This window comes from Ahaetulla prasina, chromosome 11, assembly GCF_028640845.1.
Source record: "Ahaetulla prasina isolate Xishuangbanna chromosome 11, ASM2864084v1, whole genome shotgun sequence".
In the NCBI taxonomy this organism is placed as follows: domain Eukaryota; kingdom Metazoa; phylum Chordata; class Lepidosauria; order Squamata; family Colubridae; genus Ahaetulla; species Ahaetulla prasina.
In genome coordinates this window covers 12,812,026-12,839,839 of record NC_080549.1, presented here as the reverse complement: position 1 = coordinate 12,839,839, position 27,814 = coordinate 12,812,026, and the positions used below count along the sequence as shown (strand labels likewise).

The 27,814-nt window shown below is 47.7% G+C and overlaps 1 protein-coding gene across 2 annotated transcripts; it reads right to left on the bottom strand.

The window, feature by feature from the left end:
* Positions 1-341: 341 nt before the first annotated feature.
* CSTF2 (cleavage stimulation factor subunit 2) lies at positions 342-27,813 on the bottom strand. Of its 2 annotated transcripts, XM_058197078.1 has the most exons (16): positions 27,683-27,813; positions 26,131-26,209; positions 24,058-24,227; positions 23,791-23,927; positions 21,601-21,720; positions 21,103-21,282; positions 18,930-19,053; positions 16,733-16,777; positions 13,140-13,199; positions 10,742-10,883; positions 9,609-9,763; positions 7,863-7,883; positions 6,676-7,343; positions 4,426-4,554; positions 3,158-3,294; positions 342-555 (listed from the first exon to the last, which is right to left on the bottom strand). In XM_058197078.1, the coding sequence occupies exons 1-15, from the start codon at positions 27,738-27,740 to the stop codon at positions 3,172-3,174; spliced, it is 2,211 nt and encodes a 736-aa protein (XP_058053061.1). In that variant the 5' UTR covers positions 27,741-27,813; the 3' UTR covers positions 342-555; positions 3,158-3,171. The 2 variants fall into 2 exon arrangements, with proteins under 2 accessions (XP_058053061.1, XP_058053060.1); XM_058197077.1 differs by lacking the exons at positions 7,863-7,883; positions 9,609-9,763; positions 10,742-10,883; positions 13,140-13,199 and having other exon boundaries at positions 346-555.
* Position 27,814: the final 1 nt, after the last annotated feature.

The following is a 27,814-nucleotide window of genomic DNA, read 5'->3' as shown; positions in this document are numbered from 1 at the left end:
CTTCCTTCCTTCCTTCCTTCCTTCCTTCCTTCCTTCCTTCCTTCCTTCCTTCCTTCCTTCCTTCCTTCCTTCCTTCCTTCCTTCCTTCCTTCTGCTTAGAATGCAGTATTGCAGGCTGACTCTGCTCATTGCCAGCAGTTCAATCCTGACGGCAAGATGCTGACCCTGTAAACCGCTTAGAGAGGGCTGTAAAGCACTGTGAAGCAGTATATAAGTCTAAGTCCTTTGGCTATCATGCTTTTTTCCCACAATTATGCTCTTTTTCTCAAGCAACCCAGCAACCTGAATCCAATTTCTGGCATGTTGCTTAAGGAGAACTGGGTACATTTGTAAAAATACTACTGAAACATGGAAGGTCCGGCTTAACACACAGGCAAATGTGTTCAACTATGGAACATGGTTTTATTTGAGAGACAAGAATGGAAACAATGAGGGGATGGGAACAAGAAAGTCCCTTCTCCTGTCTGATTTGGATCAGATGGGGGAAGAGTCTGTGAGCTGCCTTCAGTGTCATTTTTCAGCCAGGGCTAAATTTCATTCAAAGGATTTCTAAGTCTGTAAGAATAAAGAGAACAGTGTTAAAAAAAAAAAGTGTGGGGGGGTAATACCCCCGTTTTCTCCCCTGCAGAAAATAAAAAGGACATTTCAACCTGAAAGCAAAAAGGTGGGAATAAGACAAGCAATGAAAATTAAATCTGCAATCAGGTAGAATGATATTAAGTACGCGTGTGTACTAATATTATAATATAATTAACATAAAACAATGTAACGCAACACATTATAGAGAGAGAGATTTCATTTTCTTTCCAGAATGTTTCCTTCAAAAAAAAGGGTTCAAAACACACCAGGCCTCTACAGTAGTTTTCCATTTTATCAACACTATTGGTTGTCCATAACTTTTCAAGAGATTACTAAGGAACAGCATCACTTTGTAATCATTCATAATTAATGTCCCAAAAGGTGCTTTTCCAAGAGGCAACTGGACTTTCTGGTTTTCCTTTGAAGACATTTCGCTTCTCATCCAAGAAGCTTCTTCAGCTCTGACAGGACAGAGGGGAATGGAAAGATTTATATTCCTTCAGTATTATTGATAACACTGCTAGAAAAAAACCCCTGTAAAGCAGAAATCTCCCAACCGTGGCAACGCGTGGATTTCAATTCCCAGAATTCCCCAGCTAGTAGAATTCTGGGAGTTGAAGTCCATGAGTCTTAAAGTTGCCAAGATTTGGAGCCCTCTGTTGTAAAGCATTGTTGCCTCTCTTCTAGGCTGCAATCTGTAGGGTAGAATAAAACATCCCTAATTCATGGGGATTGTAAGATTTGGAGGACACTGACATCACCCTGTGCCCCGTCCTCCGTTTGCACACTTAATTTTGTTCCGGTTTTCTTTCCGGGAGTTAGAATGATAATGGACCTCACTGCTTTCTCCATCACAGCAATATTGTGAAGTAGATTAGGTTGACCCCAAAAGTGCTTTTTCAAGAGGCAACTGGACTTTCTTGGGTTTTTTTCTTTTAAAGGTGTTTTGCTTCTCATCCAAGAAGCTTCCTCAGCTCTGAAGCAAAACGTCTTTAAAGAAAAAAAAACCCAGAACGTCCAGCTGCCTCTTGAAAAAAGCACCATGACCTGGACGACCGAGAATCTCCATAGATATTTAGCATTTATAATAAATATAACATCACATAGCCCAGATTTATAGAAACCTGAAATGTACACGAGAACAGCGTGTCGTCAGAATGTCGTCCCCGAAGTGGCGTTGATATTTCACTGACGTAACTAGGAGTGGGAAATGAAATGGGACGTGCAAGGTTTATTTATGGAGGCTCATTTCAACACAGGGCAGCTTAAATAAAAAAATTCCCCTGCATTTCAACCTCTATTGGGGCTGGGAAGTGGCTCAACAGGCTAATGCAGTCTGTTATTAACACACAGCTGCTAATGCAGTCTGTTATTAACACACAGCTGCCTGCAATTACAATTACTGCAGGCTCGAGTCTCACCAGGCTCAAGGTTGACTCAGCCTTCCATCCTTTATAAGGTAGGTAAAATGAGGACCCAGATTGTTGGGTGGGAGGGCAATACAAGTTGACTTTGTATATAATATACAAATGGATGAAGACTATTGCCTTACACAATGTAAGCCGCCCTGAGTCTTCGGAGAAGGGTGGGATATAAATTCAAATAAAAAAAATATATTAAATTCTGCGCTTGAATTTAAGGGAACATTTTTATAAGATGTTTTATAGATGGCATTTAGATCCTAAGAAATTATCATGTATGTATCCAGATATGCAAGCAAAATGTTGGAGATGTAATTGTGATGATGCTACATATTTTCATGTATGGTGGACTTGTAAGAAAATTAAGTCTTTCTGGATAAGAATTTGGTGGATTATGCAGAATGTTCTGAAGAAGAAGATAAAGTTCCTACCACAATTTTTCCTTTTGGGAATAACAACAGACTGTACAGTGATTGAGACTAAATTGATTTTGAACTTAATAACAGCAGCAAGACTGTTGATTGGACAATATTGGAAGAAAAAAGAATTACCCACAATAGAAGAATGGATATTGAAAGTTTCCAATTTGGCTGAGATGGCTAAAATCTCAGCCTTCTTGAAAGACAGTACTCAAGAAAAATATCTAAATGAATGGAAGAATTGGATTGATTATATTCAAAATAGATATCAGATTAAGAAATTTCAGATTGCCTTTGAATGAAGGACGTTGTTTTTGATTTTAATGGAAGAAGTCAGGTTATGTGAGAGAGAAGGATTATAATTGTGTTAGATTTTAAAAATTTAATGTATGACTGTTTGTTTATTGAACTATACCTTGTGTTTGCTCCGGGAAGTCGGGGGGAGGGGGGTTTTGGAGGGAGGGGGGAAGGTGGGGGGAGGGGAGGGGAAAAATTTAATTGTTGTTTTAGAACTTTTTCAATTAAAAAAAAAATTATTAAAAAAATTGCTCCTGCGTAGGCTAAAAAGCGGGAATAGGAATTAAAAACCAAACTAGAGGAGGAAGGGTTTTTCTCAAGCTCGAAGAGCGCTTGCGAAGGGAATTTGCCTGATTGCCAAAGATTTTGTGCAGTTTTACAGAAAAACGGTGGTGTTTCCCTGCTGCTCCTCCACCTCCCCTGCTTAAACCCCATCGTTACCCAAGGAACGTGGCTCATGGGGCGCCAGTAGATTTCTGTATCTGCTCCTTCAAAATGAGAATGCTCTGCCTCTGTTCGGGAGGCAGCATGGCGATCTGGTCGGCCGTCAGCTGGAGAACTTGCATAATGAGGGCTGCCTGTGGAGAAGTGGAAAAAAGAGGGGGAGGAAAAAAAATGACAAACCAGACAGGGGAAGCCTTGACGGAGTCTGCATTTCCGGTGCAGACTTATGATCTTCATTTGGAATTAGGAGGATAGGTCTTCCATAAAGAGCCATGGCGGTGCAGTGGTTAGAGTGCAGGACCGCAGGACTAACTCACTGCTCGCTGCCAGGAGTTCGATTCTGAGCGGCTCAAGGTTGACTCGGCCTTCCATCCTTCCGAGGTTCGGTAAAATGAGGAGCCAGATTGTTGGGGGGCAATAGGCTGACTCTGTAAACTGCTTAGAGGGGGCTGGAAAGCACTGTGAAGAGGTATATAGGTTTAACAGCTGTTGCGAAATCTAGCTGACTACCTCCTCTGCTGCAGGCCAAGGCCTTATAGAAGAAAATACCAACAGGCCCCATTAATACTTGATGTGGATCGTTAATGGACAGTGTAAAAAAAAAAGAAAATAAATCATAGCTCGGGTTAATTGGCATTTCTAAAGCACATTAAGAACCGGGCATCAAATCTCTCTAAGTGAAAGGAGATGTTGTGGTCTGCCAGCAGCCTGCGGAGCTGGCAATGGAGTCGGACAGCGATGAGGCTGAAGAAGAACATGGGCCAGTCCTGGAGGGTGGGGAAGGCCCGGATGAGGGCTCTGCGTCGGAGGCAGCTGTGGGGCCAGGGCCATCGGGGAATGATCTGCGGACTCCAGAGCCTCCGGAGACTGATAGTAGTGAGGCAGAGGAACAGGAGGAGCCTGTTCCTAATGCACGCATGAGAAGAACTGCCAGAAGGCAAGAGCAGCTCAAGCAAAGAGGACGACTCGGGAGTAGGGCCAAGAGATGACTGGCCCCTCCCATAAGGCTTAAAAGACCAGCAACAGCATTTGGGCTCTTTGCCGGAAAACAACATTGATAGCCTTGCTCCTTGTCTTGCTGCATTTATTTTGTATGGCTAATATTTGAAGAATCTACCTGCTCTGGAGTTCAGCGTGCTATGGGTGTATTTCTTGGAACCCTGACATTAAACCAACTCTGAAGGTTTACTTTATTAAACGTAAATTTGATTAAAAAAGAAATCAAGGTCGGGCTTTTTAGGATACATATTTTTTTCTCCCTTTACCTTTTCATGATCCTGGGGTGTGACTTGGTTTTGCCCGGGGCTGAAGCCTCCAGGCTGGGCTGCGGCCTGTACCGCTCCGCCTGCCATGGCTCCAGCCTGCTGCATTGCCGTCCCTGGCATACTAGGAACCTGAGGAGACAGAAGGTATTTCAGATTTACTGCCCTGCCGAGCCAAAGTGGAACTGACAGTCTGAGAAAAGAGTAATTATCTCTGAACAAGAAACAAGGGGGAGGGGGCCGGGGTGGGTGGGGAGGAGATAATGGAGGTGCGCTGCAAATCCATCGACAAGCGGATAATGGGAAGACTTGACCTCTCGCCTCAGCAAATTTTAATTTCGCACCACAGATTTCAAAACAAAGCTTTTGCCCGTCGTCCTTTCTACCAACGGATGGATTTTCTAGTCTTGGTGGGTGGGGAATGACTCTTTTAAGGACCACAAAAAGCTTTGTCGATTATCAGGTTAGGAGAGCTGTGGGGCCAGCCGTGTTATTTCTACGAACAGCTCTTTATAAAGGCTCAATTTCAACACACGGATGAAATGATCTCTCTAAGGCAGCTGCATTTTGACTTGGACAATGCCCAAGTCAACGCTTCTTAAGTTTTGGCTAAAGAAGCAAATTTTTTTTTTAACAATGCTGGTCTTTTCAGAACAAGGGTGGGCCTCCTTGGGGGGGGGGCGCAAACAGATCCAGCTCCATTTCTTCAGCCTGGAGCTAAAATTCAGCAGCAAACCGCATCGCTGGCAAGCCAAATGCATTTTTAAAAAAGATTTAAAAACTCATTCCGGCCATCGAGCAACCACTTAAAAGCACATCAGGCGCCGTTTGCCCAACGTGGTTCACGATCTAACCCAACTATGATTGCGGGAAGAGTGGGGTGGGGTGGGGTGGAGTGGGGAAGACCTGGCAGCCTCTTTCCGTTTTGGAAAGAGCCACTTGTTTTGTCCGGAAGTGGCGGGTATCTCGGGAAACCTGGCATCAGAAGAGGACAGACAAAGTCTCCTACCACCAACAGCCTCTTATTGTTGGGTCCAGGCATACAGCAGTAAAAGATGGGATACAATGAAGATCAAAAGAGGTGCTAATACCACTCTGTCAAGGCTTAGCAAGACCACACCTAGATTACGGCATCCAGGTTTGGTCCCCACACTATAAAAAGATCTTGTGACTCTAGAAAGAGCGCAGAGAAGAGCAACCAAGATGATGAGGGGACTGGAGACTAAAACATACGATGAACGGTTGCAGGAATTGGGCCTGGCTAGTCTAGTGAAGAGAAGGACCAGAGGAGACAGGATAGTAGTCTTCCAATATTTGAGGGGCTGCCACAGAGAGGACGGGGGTCAAGCTATTTTCCAAAGCACCCGAAGGCCAGACAAGGAATAATGGATGGAAACTGACCAAGGAGAGATTGGTCTCTGGTGGCTCAACAGACTAATGCACTCTGTTATTAACAGCAGCTGCTTGCAATTACTGCAGGTTCAAGTCCCACCAGGCCCAAGGTTGACTCAGCCTTCCATCTTTTATAAGGTAGGTAAAATGAGGACCCAGATTGTTGGGGGCAATAAGTTGACTTTGTATATAATATACAAATGGATGAAGACTATTGCTTGACATAGTGTAAGCCGCCCTGAGTCTTCGGAGAAGGGCGGGATATAAATGCAAATTAAAAAAAAAAACCTGGAAATCAGGAGAAATTTTCTGACAATGAGAACCCTCAACCGATGGAACAGAAGTTGCCTTCAGAAGTTGTGGGAGCTTCATCATTGGAAGCTTTCAAGAAGAAACTGGACTGCCATCTGTCAGAAGCTTTGGTGGCTGGGGAATTCTGGGAGTTGGAGTCCACCAGGCTTAAAGTTGCCAAGGTTGGAGCCCCTCCCCCCCCCGTTCCAGATGACCAATTATTTTCATTGGCAAACACACTGGAGTTGGTGTTTCGGGTCATGAGGTAGCTGACTGGGTGACCGCTATTTAATGAAAACAAACCCAGGGCGATTGGAGGGAAACCTCTTGCCCCGCTATCGGCTGAATGATAGCTGGTGTTTGGTCACCCCTGCAGGCTGAATTCATCCTAGGGGGGGGGGGGGGCTGCAGGCCATTTCCCACCAGCTCCAATGCAGTTGGCATGCAACCCTCCTGCCTGCTTTAAACAGAATGCTCAATTAAAAGACCGGGGTAAGTGGGGTGGGGTGGGGTGGAGGAGAGACATTGTGCAAGTATCAAGTATTTGTCTCAGGTGCAGTTTCCACCTACCTGCCGAGGGCCTTGTGGGCCGGCTGCTCCCATATTCAGAGGTCCCGGACCTTGAATTGCACTGGTCATTGGACCCCTGGGATTCGGACCGGGACCCCTAGGCTCCATTCCTGGGCCTCTGGGCTCCATTCCTGGGCCTCTGGGCTCCATTCCAGGGCCTCTGGGCTCCATTCCAGGGCCTCTGGGCTCCATTCCAGGGCCTCTGGGCTCTAAGCCTCTAGGGGGCTCCATGCCCCTTGGCTCCATGCCTCTAGGGGGCTCCATGCCTCTAGGGGGCTCCATGCCCCTAGGGGGCTCCATGCCTCTAGGGGGCTCCATACCCCTGGGAGGCTCCATGCCTCTGGGGGGCTCCATGCCTCTGGGGGGTTCCATGCCCCTAGGGGGTTCCATGCCCCTAGGGGGTTCCATCCCACGAGGTTCTATGCCTCTTGCATCCATGCCTCTGGGTTCCATTCCTCTGGGCTCCATGCCCCTCGCATCCATTCCTCTGGGCTCCATTCCTCTGGGCTCCATGCCCCTCGCATCCATTCCTCTGGGCTCCATTCCTCTGGGCTCCATTCCTCTAGGCTCCATGCCTCTGGGCTCCATGCCCCGGCCGTCCATCACCCTGGGTTCCATGCCCCGGCCATCCATCACTCTGGACTCTAGGCCCCTCGGGTCTCTTCCACCTACATCAAGAAAGGAAGGTATGTCTTATGCAGGTTCTACTGTCTGGGCAAAAAGGTGAAAACTAGGAGCTACCCACCAAGGCCAGCCAAGCCCCCCCCCCCTCCAGCACAACAGCCAGGCTGGGGGTCGCAAAAAACGCTTGCAGCCTGTTTGCGTTTGGAAGAAGGGGGAATGAAACCATCAAACCAGGTGTGAGTTTTGTTCTGAAAAAGCCCAACACGTTTGTTACGGCTTACTATGGTACAGGTGAGTGGTAGGAGAACCGCTTTATATATTCTTACATCTGCTAGAGCAGCGTGATGGGATCTATGGACCAGATGTTGCCGAGCAACAACTCCTAGCATCTGTCACTACTGATTAGGCAGCTTGGAACGAGACTTCTGCAAGGGTCTGTCAGGCCACAGACTTCGAGAACCATCCCTACGTGGCCTGGATGCCTGAACTCATCCTTCTTCTGATCTCCTACTGAACGGTTCCACCTAGGTCAAAACCTTCGTTGTCGCCTGCCTCCCTTTTACCTCGGCCATCCATCAAGGGCCCTCGCGGTTCTCCCATCAGGGGACGTGGCTCTCCCATTGGTCCGCCTCTCATTTCATGGGGAGGCAGCCCACGGCTGTCGTGGGTGGGCATGTGGTGCATTGGTGGTCCCTGGTGGGGTGGCCCGAGGTAACCTCTGCAGAACAGGCGAGGAGGGAAGAAAGGAGACATCAGACGGCAGGTTAAAAAAGGTCCCCGAGAAGCTTCCCCACCTCGTAAATAAAAGGAGCTCAGTTGCGATGGGTGAACACAAGCCTGATTAGAACAGAGTTAAGAACACAATCTGGGCTCAGTGCAAGCGCAATCAGTCGAGGGCCAGCTTGGAAGTCGGGTGGGGAGGCCTAAAGAAGAGATTGCCCTCTGCAAGAACGTTGCATCAGGACAAGGGAGGGAAAGAATTGGAATCAACTCCCATTTGATCTCTACAGGCAAAGAGGAGAGGTGGGGGGGGGGAATGGAAACAAAGACAGATTAACAGAGTTGGAAGGAACCTTATAGGTCATCTAGTCCAACCCCCTGCTCAAGCAGGAGACCCTACATCATTTCTGACAAATGGCAGTCCAATCTCTTCTTAAAAGTCTCAAGTGATGAAGCTCCCACAACTTCTGGAGGCAAGCTGTTCCTTTGGTTGATTGCTCTCACTGTCAGGACATTTCTCCTTATTTCTAGGTTGAATCTCTCCTTGGTCAGTTTCCATCCATTAATCCTTGTCTGGCCTTCGGGTGCTTTGGAAAATAGCTTGACCCCCCCTCCTCTCTGGGGCAGCCCCTCAAATATTGGAAGACTGCTATCCAGTCTCCCCTGGTCCTTCTCTTCACTAGAATAGCCATGTCCAGTTCCTGCAACCGTTCTTCATTTGTTTTAGTCTCCAGTCCCTTAATCATCCCGGTTGCTCTTCCCTGCACTCTTTCTAGAGTCTCAACATCTTTTTTATAGGGTGGTGACCAAAACTGGATACAGTACTTTAGGTGTGGACTTACTAAGGCTTTATAGGGTGGTATTAGTGCCTCATGTGATCTTGATTGTATCCCTTTGCTTGCGACCTCTAATTCTCCCATTGCTAAAACCAGCCTGTTTTCTGGCCCCTTAGAAGAGGCGTCTCTGTTCCCACCTGCCTACCTGGGCTCCACGTCTCCAGTAACCGAGAGCAACGTGCCTCCCCGTGGGTCATTGGGGGCATCTCCCAGAAGGCCTCGGGTCTCTTCCACCTACATCAAGAAAGGAAGGTATGTCTTATGCAGGTTCTACTGTCTGGGCAAAAAGGTGAAAACTAGGAGCTACCCACCAAGGCCAGCCAAGCCCCCCCCCCCTCCAGCACAACAGCCAGGCTGGGGGTCGCAAAAAACGCTTGCAGCCTGTTTGCGTTTGGAAGAAGGGGGAATGAAACCATCAAACCAGGTGTGAGTTTTGTTCTGAAAAAGCCCAACACGTTTGTTACGGCTTACTATGGTACAGGTGAGTGGTAGGAGAACCGCTTTATATATTCTTACATCTGCTAGAGCAGCGTGATGGGATCTATGGACCAGATGTTGCCGAGCAACAACTCCTAGCATCTGTCACTACTGATTAGGCAGCTTGGAACGAGACTTCTGCAAGGGTCTGTCAGGCCACAGACTTCGAGAACCATCCCTACGTGGCCTGGATGCCTGAACTCATCCTTCTTCTGATCTCCTACTGAACGGTTCCACCTAGGTCAAAACCTTCGTTGTCGCCTGCCTCCCTTTTACCTCGGCCATCCATCAAGGGCCCTCGCGGTTCTCCCATCAGGGGACGTGGCTCTCCCATTGGTCCGCCTCTCATTTCATGGGGAGGCAGCCCACGGCTGTCGTGGGTGGGCATGTGGTGCATTGGTGGTCCCTGGTGGGGTGGCCCGAGGTAACCTCTGCAGAACAGGCGAGGAGGGAAGAAAGGAGACATCAGACGGCAGGTTAAAAAAGGTCCCCGAGAAGCTTCCCCACCTCGTAAATAAAAGGAGCTCAGTTGCGATGGGTGAACACAAGCCTGATTAGAACAGAGTTAAGAACACAATCTGGGCTCAGTGCAAGCGCAATCAGTCGAGGGCCAGCTTGGAAGTCGGGTGGGGAGGCCTAAAGAAGAGATTGCCCTCTGCAAGAACGTTGCATCAGGACAAGGGAGGGAAAGAATTGGAATCAACTCCCATTTGATCTCTACAGGCAAAGAGGAGAGGTGGGGGAATGGAAACAAAGACAGATTAACAGAGTTGGAAGGAACCTTATAGGTCATCTAGTCCAACCCCCTGCTCAAGCAGGAGACCCTACATCATTTCTGACAAATGGCAGTCCAATCTCTTCTTAAAAGTCTCAAGTGATGAAGCTCCCACAACTTCTGGAGGCAAGCTGTTCCTTTGGTTGATTGCTCTCACTGTCAGGACATTTCTCCTTATTTCTAGGTTGAATCTCTCCTTGGTCAGTTTCCATCCATTAATCCTTGTCTGGCCTTCGGGTGCTTTGGAAAATAGCTTGACCCCCCCTCCTCTCTGGGGCAGCCCCTCAAATATTGGAAGACTGCTATCCAGTCTCCCCTGGTCCTTCTCTTCACTAGAATAGCCATGTCCAGTTCCTGCAACCGTTCTTCATTTGTTTTAGTCTCCAGTCCCTTAATCATCCCGGTTGCTCTTCCCTGCACTCTTTCTAGAGTCTCAACATCTTTTTTATAGGGTGGTGACCAAAACTGGATACAGTACTTTAGGTGTGGACTTACTAAGGCTTTATAGGGTGGTATTAGTGCCTCATGTGATCTTGATTGTATCCCTTTGCTTGCGACCTCTAATTCTCCCATTGCTAAAACCAGCCTGTTTTCTGGCCCCTTAGAAGAGGCGTCTCTGTTCCCACCTGCCTACCTGGGCTCCACGTCTCCAGTAACCGAGAGCAACGTGCCTCCCCGTGGGTCATTGGGGGCATCTCCCAGAAGGCCTCGGGGTGGTGGCCCACTAGCTGGCATTGGCCCCCGGTGCATAGGGGCTCGTGGGTCCGGCATAGGTACTGTCAAGGAGGCAAAGAGAGGGCTTTGAAGGTCAGGAAGAGAAAACTGCTTATCATCCTACGGTTCGGCATGTTTGGAACTGAAGTGCTTCTCCATCCCATACCCACTTTACATAAAAGGAAGCCTACACTGGGGTGAAGCCCTGCAGAGCTTATGAATTGCCTCCATACAGACTACAGCGCTCACACATATTCTCCCTTAAAAGGTAAAGGTAAAGATTCCCCTCGCACATACGTGCTAGTCGTTCCCGACTGTAGGGGGTGGTGCTCATCTCCGTTTCAAAGCCAAAGAGCCAGCGCTGTCCGAAGACGTCTCCGTGGTCATGTGGCCGGCATGACTCAACGCCAAAGGCGCACGGAACACTGTTCCCTTCCCGCCAAAGGTAGTCCCTATTTTTTCTACTTGCATTTTGTACCTGCTTTCGAACTGCTAGGTTGGCAGAAGCTGGGACAAGTCACGGGAGCTCACCCTGTTACTTGGCGCTAGGGATTCGAACCGCTGAACTGCCGACCTTTCAACCGACAAGCTCAGAGTCTTAGCCACTGAGCTGCCGCGTCCCTCTATATTCTCCCTTATCAAGGTTAAATAGACCTGAGAAAAACAAGCTTTACATAGAAGATCCAGCTTGTTTTGATAGTCGCATCTGTTCTGAACAGCATAAGGATAAAGTTTTTAATTAGCTCCCCCTGGCACCTATTATAATGTATTCGTCTGCACACTTAAAATGGATTGAGCTGCTGCTCCTATGCATTTTAAATGACACATACACCTGTATATGCTTCTTCATCCTTAAAAAGAACCCATTCGTCCAACAAGTCGTTCAAGTACATAGGGGTTCTGTACTCCAGCATTACATTTTTTTCTATAATACAGCTGAGGTGCTGGGGAACTATAACCTAATCGACAAAAAGGAGCCCAAAGTTGACCCCGAGGCGTTTATAAATCTAAACCGGTGTTTCTTTAAAACTTGGCAATTTTAAGACGTGCGGGCTTTTTAACTCGTACGGTGTAGGGAATGCTGGGAGTTGGAAGTCCACACATCTTAAAACTTGCCCAAGGTTGAGAAACAATAATCTAATTGTTAAACAGGGATGGGGTGACACCAACTCGAAGGGGAGAGGGAGAAAGCACGGTTGAAGAAGAAAGAAAGATGAACGAATTGGGTTAGGAATACTCAGGAGGGTTTCAAAGGTTTTTGGCACCCTAATGATTCATCAGCACAAAATATTCATCAGACGCGATCCCTCTTTTGACTAGCACTAGGTGGAGACTTTCTCCTGCCCCATAGCTAGAGTTACAGATGTCATTCTCCCATCTGTTTCATTCCAGAGCTATGTTCTGACCTAGGCTTCCCAAGGGCATGAACAAAAACCCATTTTTGTCCCGACAAAAACCCATTTTTATTATGTTACTATGAATTCTTCTCATTCACAGCCAGAAAAGTCTTTCAAGGGAGAATTTATGGTCACAGACCTTATCCGGCTTGGAAAACTGCCAGGCCGATATCTTCAAAACTTGGCAAGGAGTCACAAACCAATTAAGCCAACTAATTGTCTCCTGCAAACTCCACTCCCCTTTCGCTCCTCTTTTATTCCCTCTGGGAGGGGCCCTTCATTATCCACCTGTGGCCTTACTCCCAAGTCGACCCTTGTTCTTTAGCTCTTTTATTCCCTCTGCGAGGGGTCATTCATCGTCCACCTGTGGCCTTACTCCCAAGTCGACCCTTGTTCTTTAGCTCTTTTATTCCCTCTGCGAGGGGTCATTCATTGTCCACCTGTGGCCTTACTCCCAAGTCGACCCTTGTTCTTTAGCTCTTCCCTTCGTCTGGCAACTCTGTGCATGCGCACACTGGGAACAGGATCCAGCTGTTCATCTGCCTCGCTGATGTCTGACTTCGTAACTGGTATACAGCCCTGGCCCCATCTCTGCCTCCGACGCAGAGCCCTCATCGGAGCCTTCCCCAGACTCCAGGACTGGCCCACGTTCCTCCCCAACCTCCTCATTGTCTGAATCTGCTGCCAGCTCTACTGGCTGGCCACAACAACCTAAAAGCCACACCTGCTGCTTCATTTGCTGGCAATTTTAAGACGTGCAGACTTTTAACTCGTACAGTGTAGGGAATGCTGGGAGTTGAAGTCCACACATCTTAAAAGTTGCCTACCTAATAGGAGATACACATTTTGGTGCGCACAAGTCTTGCCCGTCCTTTGCAGGGTGCCACAAGGAAGGGTGAGGCCAATGGCAGCTGCTGGTACCTTGGACACGCTCAATAGAGGCAGGCCTGGCAGGTCCCACGGGAGAGAGCTGCAGGTTCCCTGGCCGGGTAGCAGGAAGAGAGGGAGAAAGAGCCGTCACATCAACAGGAGAGGCACCCGCCACATACATGCACACGCCCGGCTAGAACATGTCTTCTGGTATGTCTCAGGAGAGAAGCGAGCCTTTGAAAGCAGCCCCCGACACAGGGGTCTCCAAACTTGGCAGCTTGAAGACATGTGGACTTCAACTCCAAGAATTCCTCGGCCAGCTATACTCTCGGAGACTCCTGCGTTAGACCGTTGTGTAAGAGGCTGCCTTCAAAGGCTTCCTTCTCTCCAGAGAGCTATGCCGGCTGGGGAATTCTGGGAGTTGAAGTCCACCAGTCTTAAAAGTTGCCAGGTTTGGAGAGCCCTGGTCTAATAGGAAGTATTAGGCGACTGCCAGGTAGAGTCTAAAGGAAGCAGGGTTGCATGGAGGGATAGAAAAAGCTGCTTGATGGGAAATGCTAGGCAGGTCCTAATGGATTTCTTTCTTGTATGCAAGGGGAACTTTAGGGCTTGCTGGTACTTTTGAGACTAATAGGAGCGATCAATTCCATCTCTGGCACAATTAAAAATGACGGTCTGACCTCTAAAGTGGGATCTCAACAACGGCCTACACACATGCAAGCCTGTCAGAGATTCAGGTCTACCCTTGTCTGGATGCCTCTCAGTTTTTAAGAGGCAAGGAATTAGCTTCTTTCGCACAGCATCGGGGGACCTTTGTCGCTGATGGCTTCTAATCTCCAGAGAATTATTTTATCGCTGGCTTCAAATGCCATTTTGCAATGGAAGAACCATTTCAAGGCACTCCTTGTCTTATTGTCCAGGTTTTTAATGATTTGTAAGCTGATCTGGAGTGATATAGGTGGAAAATTCAATGCGGCTTGGCGTGGCTGATCACAACCTTCACCCATTCTAGCAAGTCATTGGTTTGCCCAGGTTTTTTGCTATTTAATCATTGAGCCACAAACAAGGGATCATGAACCACGAAGACTACCATATTTTTCGGACTATAAGACGCTCCTGACTATAAGACGTACCGAGCTTTTAGGGAGTAAAACAAGATAAAAAAAAAATCTGCCTCTGCCTCCCAGGAATTTGCCTGTTTGCAAATTCTGCAAGCTGATTGGCGGTTGAATCGGCCACCCAGAATACTGCCTATCGGCTGTTCCAGGCTGCGGGGATCACAACTGGCCATCGGCGCTGCCACCTATCGCTGCCTCCGCACGCTCCATTTTCAGCCTCTGCGTGTCCCATTTTTGGCCCATTCGAAGCGGTGCTGCCACCTATCCCCGTAGCCTGGAACGCGCCAAAAATGGGGCACATGGAGGCCAAAAATGGGGTACATGGAGGCCAAAAATGGGTCACGTGGCGGCAGCAATAGGCGGAGGCGCCGGTGGGTGGCGATGGCGATCCCTGCAACTTGGAACAGCTGATAGGTGATATTCCGGAAGGCCACTCCAACCGCCAATCAGCTGCTCGTGCAAAATCAGGCTGTGCTGAAGGTGATCAGGCTGTTTGCTACAAGGAGGTAAATTGCTGGGAGGCAGAGGCCGAAGGGTGGGGGCCAGCGGGTAGGCGGGGCTTCGGCATCATTCGCTCTATAAGACGCACAGACATTTCCACCCACTTTTTGGGGGGGGGGGGGGGCAAATGTGCGTCTTATACACCGAAAAATATGGTAATTCCATTTGGAGCCCGCTAACCCAATGCTAAACAAACCAGGTTATACATCATGCAATATGTAAACCCAACCAATGACTGGGGGGGAGAGGGGAGGAGACCCAAATTTAGGGCAGAATTTATTTTTATGGATTGCTTTGATGATTTTTTTTTTATGGCTGCCCGTCTCACCAAAGTGGCATGTTAGTAAACTAGTAAGGAAAACCCAAATCACGTCATGCCAAATTTCACGGCCAGACTAAGCGGGCTGGAGGTGGGGGGGGGGGGTACGTGAACTCATCAGTCTCCATTTCTCGAAGAGCGAAGTACTTTCAAATGTTAAGTACTTGGCCGTTTTAATTTTAGGGAAACCTCAGAAATGCCTCTCAAAACATAAAACAGCATTGCGGGGGAAGGAGGAGATGTCAGAAAGAGCAGGAAGACCTACTCAGTTGTGGCTGAAAACCGTTTGCATGGTTTCTTAAAAGAGGAAGCGCCACTTCCCGCAGGTATTACTTCCGACCAAACCCTCCCCCCCTAAAAAACAACAACAACCCAGAAGTGAGGACAGCTTCTCTTTTCCACCCAGTCATTTAAGGTAAACCAGATGAATTCAAGAGAATAACGCAATTTGTCCCAGGGATAGGACTGGAAAGAAAACGAAGAAGATAAAAATATATTGGAAAAAAAACACCACCTTTCCGATAGATATTTTACATCGCGGTCAGTTGATAAAGAGCTTCCTCTTGGACATTTGGCAGCCTGGAAGTGATCAGAGCTTGGGGCTAAAATGGGATTTTTGCCAACGAGGGCAGCTCTTAAGGACTTTGGGGAAAAAGCTGGTGGTGATGGGGGGGGGCAGAAGTTAACGTAACATTTCAGCGCAACCAGTGGAATAACATGCAGGGACGTTCCCAGTCACACACCTCTTTGGCCTCCGTCACCAGAACAAAGCAAAGCCCCGTTTCCTTTGTCGCAAAGAAAATGTAATCCCAGAAAACCAAAGTGAAGCATCTCAAAAAGTGGGCAAGCGGCGCCCTCTGCTGGCGAAACGAAAGAAAGCAAGCGCAGCTTGGTTCAAAGCACGACCCGAAAGAAAGGGGGGGGGGGTTTGGTTCCCTTGGAAGAGTTTCAACCAAAAGTGGCAGTTTCCCTGTTTTCTGCATGCAAAAGTACCTGATGGCGCATGACTGGGCAAAGCATCGCTCTCACTGTCCACTAAGCGCAAAGAGAAACGAAGGGGACAGAGTTACAGGAAACCTGCGAGAGCTCGGCAAGTGCCCGGCGAGTGAAGTCGGGAAAGGGAAATGCTGCGGGGGGGGGGAGGGGGGGGGCAATTGTTTGGACAGCCGGGAGACGCACAGTACATTTCTAGGAGGGTACTCTGTGTGTGTGTGTGTGTGTGTGTTTGTGTGTGGATGCAAAGTGGGTGGAGCTGCCTCATGCAAATGGGTGGGGCCAGGGGATTCTGGTTTTCCCACGGTGGGTTTGTTTCTTTAAAAAGAAACTACACTTTAAGCTTTAAAAAGAAGCTACACTGTCTATTTATAGCAGGGGTCTCCAACCTTGGCAGCTTTAAGACTTGTGGACTTTAACTCCCAGAAGTCCACAAGTCTTTTAAAGTTGCCAAGGTTGGAGACCCCTGATTTATAGGGTTTTACGCTGCCTGTTTTAACGCTCTTCCAACTTCACGATATCCTGAAGCCGTGAGCCGCTAACATGGAAGCAGAGGGAGCTTCAGGGCTGCATTAAAAAGGATTATGGGGCTGCAAATTTATTGCACCCCTTTCGTGTAGGGAAACCCCCGCTATAGAGACCCTTCTCAATCCAAATCGGTCACTGTCCCAAGCCGATAACAAGCTCCGAGCAAGACTGAAGGGTGCATTTACCTTGTCCGCGTTCCAAGATCATCGGGCCGCTCCCTGGCATGCTACCTGCGGGAGAACATTCACAGAAACGATCAGGCAGGTCAGGGGTCAGCAACCTGCGGCTCTGGAGCCGCATGTGGCTCTTTCATCCCTCTATTGCGGCTCCCTGTCGCCAGTCAGCTCCACAACTGATAGGGCTTTCATTTAGAATAGGTAGAGGAAAAAGGACACCGTGCTAGGAGGAGACTCTATGTGGTTTGTGTGTGTGTATGTGAAACCAGATTTCCGTTTGGCTCCAGAATTGAACGGGGGGGGGGGGGTCTTCCAGTTAGGGCTTTTGTGGCTCATTGAGTGTTTAAGGTTGCCGATCCATGAGGTAGATGAATCAGTGAAAACAGAAATGCTTGTGAAGCAAATTGGCCAAGTTAACCTTCCAAATCAGAATTTCCAGAGCCTTTTTCAAGTTGAAGGAAGTGATGTCTCACGTCACGTAGGTATTTTGAAAAAGAACCGTTCAAAGCAGCCCAAACAGATCTACACGCAGGTCTGACTTTCCTATCGCTGTGATTATAGAGGGAATGTTTTTTCAAAATTAGGATGCCTCTGGCTAACCATGATTGAAGAAATCAAGGCTTTTTTATTTATTTATTTATTTATTTAATCAAATTTTTATACCGCCCTATCTCCCGAAGGACTCAGGGCGGTTTACAGCCCGATAAAAATGCAAATATAATACAAGATAAAACACTAAATTAAAAAACTTATTTAAATAGGCCAAAATTTAAAATTACAATTAAAATGATAAAAACCCCATTAAAATTAAATTTAAAATTAAAATTCTAGTCCAGTCCTGCACAGATAAATAGATGTGTTTTAAGCTCGCGGCGGAAGGTTCGAAGGTCAGGAAGTTGGCGGAGTCCTGAGGGAAGTTCATTCCAGAGGGTGGGAGCCCCCACAGAGAAGGCCCTTCCCCTGGGTGTCGCCAGTCGGCACTGCCTGGCTGACGGCACCCTGAGGAGTCCCTCCCTGTGAGAGCGCACGGGTCGGTGGGAGGCAATCGGTGGCAGCAGGCGGTCCCGTAAGTAGCCCGGCCCTAAGCCATGGAGCGCTTTGAAGATGGTTACCAAAACCTTGAAGCGCACCCGGAAGGCCACAGGCTGAGCAAAACCTAATGTTTAACTGTTGACATTCACTTTGCTTTGCTCTGCCTCAGGGGAAGGGACTCAAATCCATGGCTGTTATTACACACTGCTGTTGCTTGGGAAATTTGTATTTATTTGCAATTTGGGAGTGGAAAAAAAAAAATAATCGGGCAGTTTTTACCGAAAAGTCATTACGGAATGATATATAAAAAAATTAACTGCCATCTAACCTATAAATCCATTGCTTTGCGTATACATTATCCATCTTCTTGTCTAAATTATCTAGTTTAAACTATGAAAGTTTACCTAAGGGAACACCCAGGAAATTTCAGTGGACTTGCTTCCTAATTGTATATAGGATTGCAGCTTGAAATATTTAATGGGGCAATTCAATGCAAATTTAAGCATGACTGAGTAGGAATTCAAGAGGGGTGTGACAAAAAAGGGGCCGTGGTGGCTCAGGCTGTAAGATAGCTTGTTATTAAAACACAGCAGCCTGCAATTACTGCAGGTTCGAATCCCACCAGGCCCAAGGTTGACTCAGCCTTCCATCCTTTATAAGGTAGGTAAAATGAGGACCCAGATTGTTGGGGGGGCAATAAGTTGACTTTGTAAATATACAAATAGAATGAGACTATTGCCTTACACACTGTAAGCCGCCCTGAGTCTTCGGAGAAGGGCGGGATATAAATGTAAATAAATAAATAAAAAAAAAGAGCTCACTCCCGAGTGTGCGGGAGTAAACTAAGTTCGGCCAAGTTTCTCTTGCTTATTTCATGAGCCGTGGTGGCGCAGTGGTTAGAATGCAGTACTGCAGGTTACTTCTGCTGCCTGCTGGCTGCCTGCAATTTGGCAGTTCAAATCTCACCAGGCTCAAGGTTGATTCAGCCTTCCATCCTTCCCAGGTGGGTAAAATGAGGACCCAGATTGCTGGGGGACAATAGGCTGACTCTGTAAACCACTTAGAGAGAGGGCTGTAAAGCGGTATATAAGTCTAAGTGCTATTGCTATCATGTGTGTTTCTGTCCCCGAGCTGCGAAATAGGCTGGGGAAGACGAACCTGTTGACCCACTCACCTCCTGGAGCCATGGGCCCAGGGCCAGGTCCGGGCACTGAAGCTGGCATTTGTCCTGGGGCAGGTACTCCTCCTTGCATGGGGGGCTGCATTAGGGGAGCGGCTCCATTGACATGCATCCCACCCTGCTCAGACAAAAGAAAAAAAAAAAGCAGAATGAGGATTTCAGAGTTCTACAAAGCTGGCTAACTTGAAACTGGACGCACCAGATGCGAGACTAGCCACTGCACCCGTCAAAATTTAACGAAATCCCTGGTTAGGGAAATGATGCCAGTTTTGTGACACGCTAGCTTTCAGCATTTATGAGATATTTTTGTGCAGAGTAGGCTACCCAATTCTTTCTGTCTAATAGGATAACCATATAGAACAGGGATGTTAAACTCAAGGCCCGTGGGTCGGATCTGAGCCGCGGGGTGCTTAAATCTGGTCCGTGGGGCCAGCCTGGAAATATCAAAATATTTTCAACCTCCACGGCCTCCAGCAGCACTCTGCCGGCCAAAAACGCGCCTCGTGGGGCTTCCACATGGCCTGTTTATGGCCAGCAGAGTGCTGCAAGAGGCATCCGTCCCATCTCCTCCCCACTACCCCCAGCTTACCCCGCTAGCCCGCAGAGAACTACAATGCTCATCCAGCCCTCTAAGAAATCCAGTTTGACACCCTGATATAGAACAATTCTCTAGATATAGCTTGACCTAATTTCATCTAATTAGACACTTGAGAAATGACTAGTTCAGGGCACCAAACTCACACTGATATTTTCACAAAGAAAAGATCAACAAGTTAAAATAACATAATAATTATCAGCCTTCCCTAGCTGGGGCCAATTCCAGGCATCCTATGCCCAGCAATGACTTGATATCCATTCCCTGGAATTTCCTATACCCTGTTTCCCCCAAAATAAGACATCCCCTGATAATAAGCCCAATCGGGCTTTTGAGTGGATGGCAATAAGGCCAAGCATTTATTTCAGGGTTCAAAAAAAAAATATAGGACAGGGTCTTATTTTCGGGGAAACACCGTATTTCCCCGAAAATAAGACACTTATATTTTTTTGAACCCTGAAATAAGCGCTTGGCCTTATTGCCATCCGCTCAAAAGCTCGATTGGGCTTATTATCAGGGGATGTCTTATTTTGGGGAAAACAGGGTACCTTAATTCTTGGAAGCTTTAGCTTTTTGCAGCAAAGACAGAGAAAGAATCTTGCAGGATCTTGAATTTAGGAACTGAATTCCAGCCAGATTTGCAAGGCATCTAGTTGGTTCACTGATTAGGCTACTAACGTGCTAATTGATTTTGCCACCTTCCCATCTATTTTAATTTGCTTACCATTAGTGGGCTAGTAGCTTTATAATTACTGACTTGATCGGGTGGTTGTTACCGCATCGTTTTATTCCTTTAGAAATAATTTTAGCAGTAGCTAAAAGTGGAAAGCGATATATGGCCGACGAACGTCTGCAAATCACAGTATGCCCCCCAAACTAATAAATGCTCTTTCAACCCGAAGAGATATGGAAAACAGACTGAAGGAACGTAATAGAATAACAGAACACAAGAACAGAGTTGGAAGGCACCTTGGAGGTTTTTCTAGCCCAACCCTTTGCTCTGGCAGGAAACCCTATACCAGTGTTGGCAAACCATTTTTGGCACCGAGTGCCGAAACGGGAGCGTCCACGCACACGCGGAGGAGTGGCGGAAACTGAAAAGCAGTCCCGCATGTGCGTGCTGGGAAGCTGAGCTTTTGGTTTCCGGCACATGCATGCGCGCCGGTCACCCGGTCTTCCGATTTCTGGTGCGCATGCGTGCACAAAGACCAGCTAGCCGGTGTGCATGAACATGGGGGAAACCAGCTCAGCTTCCTGGCGTACGCTTGCGCACCAGGGAGCTGGTCTTCCAGTTCCCGCCACTCCAACGTGCGCGAAGACCAGCTGGCCGGTGCAGATGTGCACGACAGAACCCGGAAGAGTAATAGGTGACAGCTGGCGTGCCGTGAGAGATGGCTCTGCGTGCCCCTTCCGGCTCTGCGTGCCATAGGTTCGCCATCACTGCCCTATACCGCTGCAGACAAATGGTTGTCCAATCTCTTCTTAAAAACTTGCAGTGTTGGAGCACCCGCAACTTCTGAAGGCTCACAACTTCTGAAGGGAAACGGTTCAACTCGGACAAGAGCTGCTTACCATTGGTTGTGGCTGAGAAGAAGGGACGTTCGGCTGGTTCATCTGAGCATTTGGCCCAGGTCCTGGCCCAGGTCCTGGCCCGGGACCAGCTCCCGGTCCAGGACCGGGACCCTGCCCTGGCCCTGGCTGTGGATTTCCAGGAATCAGAGATGGGACGCTGGTTTGGCGATGAAGAATTTTCTGGAGGACAGAAGAGAGGAAAACAAAATACGCATTTAACAAGGTAAAAGGCATATTCACTGGAGAAGAGCCTAATGCTGAGAATGACTGAGGGCAAAAGAATAAGGGGACAATAGAGAATGAGGTGGCTGGATGGAATCACTGAAGCAGTCGACGTGAGCTTCAATGGACTCCAGAGGATGGTAGAGGATAGAAAGGCCTGGAAGAATGTTGTCCATAGGGTTGTGACTTCGCAACTAACAACAACAAAAGGTATCTACGTGCAAGGCACGTGGCTCTGCCTCTTATCCCAAGGCCGCGAAAAGGCTGCAAACGTACCAGCGCAATTTCTGGGTCAACAATACGCATCACCACTTGGGCCTGCAGCAAGGCGTAGGCAAGTTGAGGGTTTTGCAAAAGCATACTCCGCGCCTCCTGAGGGCTGTTCTGGACACACAACTGGAAAAACAGAAAAGAGGCGTGTCAGTGTTCCAAGGAATGCACCCACTAAAAGCAGAAGTGCGAGGCAGGTAAGATTCCTCAGAACTCAATTGATCAGATGCATCGAATTGGCACAACCAGTGAAAACCGACTCTGAACGTTCCCGCGGTTTTTGCCTAATTAAAACGTGAAATTCCCCCCCCCCTTCCCCAAGTCACATTGTCCAATCAAGGTGCTGCCCGGTCGCTTGGTTACTCTGCTCTTCCTCTCCCCAGCCATCTGTTGGAATGTTCTTGGTTCCCACAGTAAAACTTTCTGTTTTGACTACAAACCCCCCGTTATCTATTTTCCCTTCTCCCTGTCTCTTCTTCGGCCTTGTGGCAACCCTGAAGCCTCAAAGATGGGCTCTGCCAGGTTCGCTTCAGGGTTGACAAGGAGAATCTAGAACATGAAGAACGGCTGACGTGTCATCTTTCAATTTCTGAAGCTTTTCTCCTCAGTTCAAAGTTTCGTGACTCAGGCAGGAGAAAACAAATGGTCAGATTTGGTGCAAAGGCTATTTCTGTCTCTTGTAGCTGCAGGTAGATGTGAAAAAGCCATCTGTTTATAGAGCCGAATAAATATTTCTATTTATATCTCCAGCACTTCATTTTTTGCACACCGTATTCTCTGAAGGAGACCGGACCATCGTTTTGTGACAGATGGGACATGCGCTCAGCAATATCCCCAATGAGATCTCTGCTGCCATCTACCCCTCCTTCTCAGGCCTCCCCATCTCAAGGGCGCCAGGTTGGGGAAAGCTGCTTCAAAAAGTCTGACGTGATTCCTAACTGAAAAAAGATCACTCGGGAAGAGACTTTTTACCTAGAAAGGTGGAAGCCTATTGATATTAATGGGCTGAGAATAATCTGATCTGGTATGAAACAGTCTTTGGTTCCTACAAGGACCCGTTCGGGTTATGACCTCTGCTTCTGCCCCGATGGACTCTGTCCTTCTTCCAATTCCCATGTGCTTTTCTTCTGCATCCAACATGCTCCCCTGCACTTCCAGCTAACTACTCTACATCTGTAGAAAGAGAATTCTCCAACTTATCACCTGCTAATTCAAGGGTGTAACAACTAGACACAAGAACAGTTTTTTCCTGAATGCTATCACTCTGCTAAACAAATAATTCCCTCAACACTGTCAAACTATTCACTAAGTCTGCACTACTATTAATTTCCTCATGTTCCCACCACCAATCTCCTTCCATTTATGACTGCATGACTGTAACTCTGTTGCTTGTATCCTTACGATTTATATTGATATTGTTTCCTGATTGCTTATTTGTACCCTATGACTATCATTAAGTGTTGTACCTTAGGATTCTTGATGAATGTATCTTTTCTTTTATGTACACTGAGAGCGTATGCACCAAGACAAATTCCTTGTGCGTCCACTCACACTTGGCCAATAAAAAATTCTATTCTATTCTATGACTGTAACTTTGTTGTTTGTATCCTTACGATTTATATTGTTTCCTAGCATGATTTGACTGCTTATTTGTACCCTATGACTATCCTTAAGTGTTGTATCTTATGATTCTTGACGAACGTATCTTTTCTTTTATGTACGCTGAGAGCATATGCATCAAAGACAAATTCCTCGTGTGTCCAATCACACTTGGCCAATAAAGAATACAATTCAATTTCCTTCCCTTTGCAAAAAGAAGAACACAAAGCCTGCAATTACTGCAGGTTCGAGCCCGGCCCAAGGTTGACTCAGCCTTCCATCCTTTATAAGGTAGGTAAAATGAGGACCCAGATTGTTGGGGGGGCAATAAGTTGACTTTGTAAATATATACAAATAGAATGAGACTATTGCCCTATACATTGTAAGCCGCCCTGAGTCTTCGGAGAAGGGCGGGGTATAAATGTAAACAAAAAAAAAAGAAAAAAAGAAAAAAAGAGAGAAGAAATGCTTCTATTAAATGGACAGGCAGAAGAAGAGACATGTGTTTTCTGACTTGCAACCAAAGGTGCACCTGACTTCTAGGAGAGGATCTCCTGCAACTAACAAGACAGTCCTCCGGGTTGCTGGCCCACCAACCTTCATTTGCTTCATCAGTTCAAACATCTGTTCAGGAGGCAGGCTGGCCACCGCTCTGCTGATGGACTCAGGAGCATCTTCGGGGTTTACAGGGTCTCCGTAGGGTGACTCGATGATGGGAGCACCAGTGCCCAGGCCTAGCAGAGAAATAGAGGAAAACCTTAGGGCCAGAGATCGTAGATCACACGTGCTGTAAACAAGCACAGAATCTCAGCTGGTGTGTCACACTCTCCCCTCTCCAATCTTTTGATGGGCCTTCAGACTCACTCTTGAGTTCCTCCTTGTTCTTCTCACTGGCTGCGTTGTCCACTCGCAGGGCTCTTCCACTAAATTCTCGCCCGTTGAGATTCCGCATGGCACTGAGTGCGGTTTCTTGGTCTTGATACTCACAGAAGCCATAGCCTTTCGGTTTACCCGTCTCTCTGTCATATACCAATCTGGTTGGCAGAGCAGAGAAAACCAAGACAGTTATGCCAAAGAAGACAACTGGGTGGGATGTTTCAGCGAAAGAGGGGGGGAGGAGGAGGGAGGGAGAGGAAGAGAGAGGGGAGGGGAATAGAGAGGGGAGGAGGAGAGGAAGAGAGGGAAGGGAGTAGTAGAGGGGAGAAAGAGAGAGGGAGGGGGAGAGGGAAAGAGAAAGAGAAAGAGGGAAGGTGGGGGAAGGAAAGAGAGAGGGAAAGATGGAGGAGGGGAAGGGAGGAAGAGGAGAGAGAGAGAGGGAGGAGTGGGAAGAGAGGGAAGGAAAACAGAGGGGAGAGAAGGGAGAGGGAAAGAAGAGAGGGAGGAGGAGAGGGAAGAGAGAGGAAGGAAAGGGAGAGGGAGAGGAGAGAGAGGAAGGGAGGAAGAGGAGAGAGAGGGAGAGAGAGGAGAGGGAGGGGAAGAGAGAGAGGAGAGGGAGAGAGAGGAGAGAGGGAGGAGGGAGGGAGAGGAAGAGAGAGGGGAGGGGAATAGAGAGGGGAGGAGGAGAGGAGAGAGAGGAGAGAGGGAGGAGGAGAGGGAGAGAGAGAGAGAAGGGAGGAAAGAGAAAGAGGAAGGTGGGGAAGGAAGAGAGAGGAAAGATGGAGGAGGGGAAGGGAGGAAGAGGGAGAGAGAGAGAGGGAGGGTGGGAAGAGAGGGAAGGAAAACAGAGGGGAGAGAAGGGAGAGGAAAGAAAGAGAGTGAGGAGGAGGAAAACAGAGAGAGGAAGGAAAGGGAGAGAGGAGAGGGAGAGAGGAAGGGAGGAAAGAGAGGAGGAGGGAGGGAGAGGAGACGGAGGAGAAGAGAGAAGGAGGGAAGAGAGGGAAGGGAGGAAGAGAGAGAGAGAAGGAGGGGAAGGAAAGAGAGGGGTGGAGGGAAGGGGAGAGGGAAAGAAGAGAGGGAGGAGGGAGGAAAACAGAGAGAGAGAGAGGGAGAGGGAGAGAGAGGGAGAGGGAGGGAGGGAAAGAGAGGGTGGGATGGGAAGAGAGAGAGGGGAGGGAGGGAGAGGTGTGCTGGTAATGAGAACATCAGAATTAAAACTGATTGATGACCCCATCCTACAAAGGAAACTATTTTACATATGTTGGACTGCACGTCTAAGTAGGGTCTCTCCAGATGTTGCCATGGAGGGATAGCCAATGGCGAAGGAGGACACTGGAAACAGCAATTCAGCATTACAGGTAGACCTCGACTTACCACCACAATTGAGCCCCAAATTTTTTATTGTTTAAGCGAGGCGTTTGCAAATGTGAGTTTTGCCCCATTTTGCAACGTTTCTTGCCGCAGCTGTCATGTGAATCACTGGAATTGTTAAAATTAGTAACTCGGTTGGTTAAATGAATCTGGCTTTCCCATTGACTTTGCTTGTCAGAAAAACGGCAAACATTGATCCTGGGACCCTGCAACCATCATAAATATGAGCCAGTTGCTGAGTAGCTGGATTCTGATTACACGGCCATGGGGCGGCTGCCACGGTGAAAAATGGTTATAAGTCACTTTATTCAGTGCCATTGCATCACTGTTGTAAGCCGAAGACTACCTGTTATCTGGAGGGTCCAGCATTCCCATCTCTTAACATATCGTACCTTTTGCAGTGGTTCTCCAGAGTAGCCTTTCTCTAATGGGAAGCATCAGCCTGACCCATCAGATATATTTGAAGGATGCCAGGTTGGGGAAGTTATCTAGGTTCTCCGACAGGAGCCTGTAATCTCATTGGTCAAATGACTTTTAACCAAGATTTCAAGAATGGAAACTGTGGTCCAGCGCATGCACTCTATTATTCATCCGAAATCCCTCATCTTCTGCCCCCTTTCTCTACAGTTTTTTTTAAAATCCTCCAGAATGAACCGTGTTTCAGGGAATTCCGAAAGGGAAGCTTCTCACCGGAAACTGACCACAGGTCCAACCTCTGAGAAGATGTCTTTTAGCTGTTCCTCTGTGGCTTCATAAGGAATGTTGCCCACTACAGGAGAAAAACAGGAGCAGGTCATCAGTCTCTGTGGCATATCCGCAATTAGGCAGGTACCTTTTCAGGCAGATATTAAGGCAGTCTTTCTAACCTGATGCCTTTTACCGATACAATTCCCATAAAGTCTGCAATCTTATCACATTAGTCATTTGTCGCAGTTAATACTATTCATTCATTCATTCATTCATTCATTCATTCGCCAACTCAGGAAGCTCAAACTGCCCAAGGAGCTGCTGATCCAGTTCTACAGAGGAATTATTGAGTCTGTCATCTGCACCTCTATAACTGTCTGGTTTGGTTCTGTTTGGTTCAACAAGACAGACACAGACTTCAGAGGATAATTAGAACTGCAGAAAAAAACAATGGCTACCAACCTGCCTTCCATTGAGGACTGTATATTCAAGAGTCAAAAAGAGGGCTGTGAAAATATCTACAGAGCCCCTCACATCTTGGACATAAACTGTTTTAACTCCCACCCTCAAAACGACACTATAGAGCACTGCACACCAGAACAATTAGACACAAGAACAGTTTTTTCCAAAACACCATCACTTTTCTAAACAAATAATTTCCTCAACACTGTCAAACTATTCACTAAGTCTGCGCTACTATTAATCTTCTCATCGTTCCCATCTCCTTCCACTTATGACTGCATGACTGTAACTTTGTTGCTTATATCCTTATGATTTATATTGATATTGATTGGTTCCCGATTGCTTATTTGTTCCCTATGACTATCATTAAGTGTTGTACCTTATGATTCTTGATGAAGGTATCTTTTCTTTTATGTACACTGAGAGCATATGCACCAAAGACAAATTCCTTGTGTGTCCAATCACACTTGGCCAATAAAGGATTCAATTCAATCCAATTCTTTTCCTGTTCTGTTCTGTTCTATTCTATTCTATTCTAATATTTGACTACCACTAAGTGTTGTACCTCATGATTCTTGACAAATGTATCTTTTCTTTTATGTACACTGAGAGCCTCTGCACCAAAGACAAATTCCTTGTGTGTCCAATCACACTTGGCCAATAAAATAAAATATTCTAATGATCTTCCGCCTGTTGCTTATCATTGGTGATACACACAAATGCTGGTTTAAAAATATACACGCAAGAGCACAACTTTAAGGAGAGACGTGAAAGCTGCATGCATTTCCAAAAAGTGGAAACGTGCGCAAGTGCTGGTGGCTGGGGATGATGGGCACTGGAGTTTAAGCACCTCCAGGAAGCCACGCACCACCACCACCACCCACACAAAATCAGCCAGAGAGTCCCAAGAGCCCACGGAGGGGACTACATCCCCCCCCCCCAAATATCCCTCAACCAGATAGTCCGGCTGGAGGGAGGGGGACGGGCGGTGATGGGGTTTGTAGTCCCCCTTTGTCCAGCCTCGGGCGGGCCAAGGCGGCGTCGAGAGGCTTCCCTGAGGCGAGAGGGAGGCTGACGGGTCGCAGCACCTCACCGAACACGGAGCGCAGAGACCGATCCACCGCGGGGTCCCGCACCGACAAGCCCGCCATCTTCCTCGCCTCCGACCACCGCGGTTTCCAACCCAAGCCGTCGACTTCCGGTCCGTCGCCGAAACGGCGCCGCC

Coding starts and splice junctions, on each gene's coding strand:
- CSTF2 (XM_058197078.1), bottom strand. CDS start 27,740: ATGGCGGGCTTGTCGGTGCGGGACCCCGCGGTGGATCGGTCTCTGCGC. Junction 24,228..26,130: donor GGACCTGTGGTCAGTTTCCG/GTGAGAAGCTTC, acceptor TCTGCCAACCAG/ATTGGTATATGACAGAGAGA. Junction 4,555..6,675: donor GCCCACAAGGCCCTCGGCAG/GTAGGTGGAAAC, acceptor CTGTCTCCTCAG/GTTCCTAGTATGCCAGGGAC.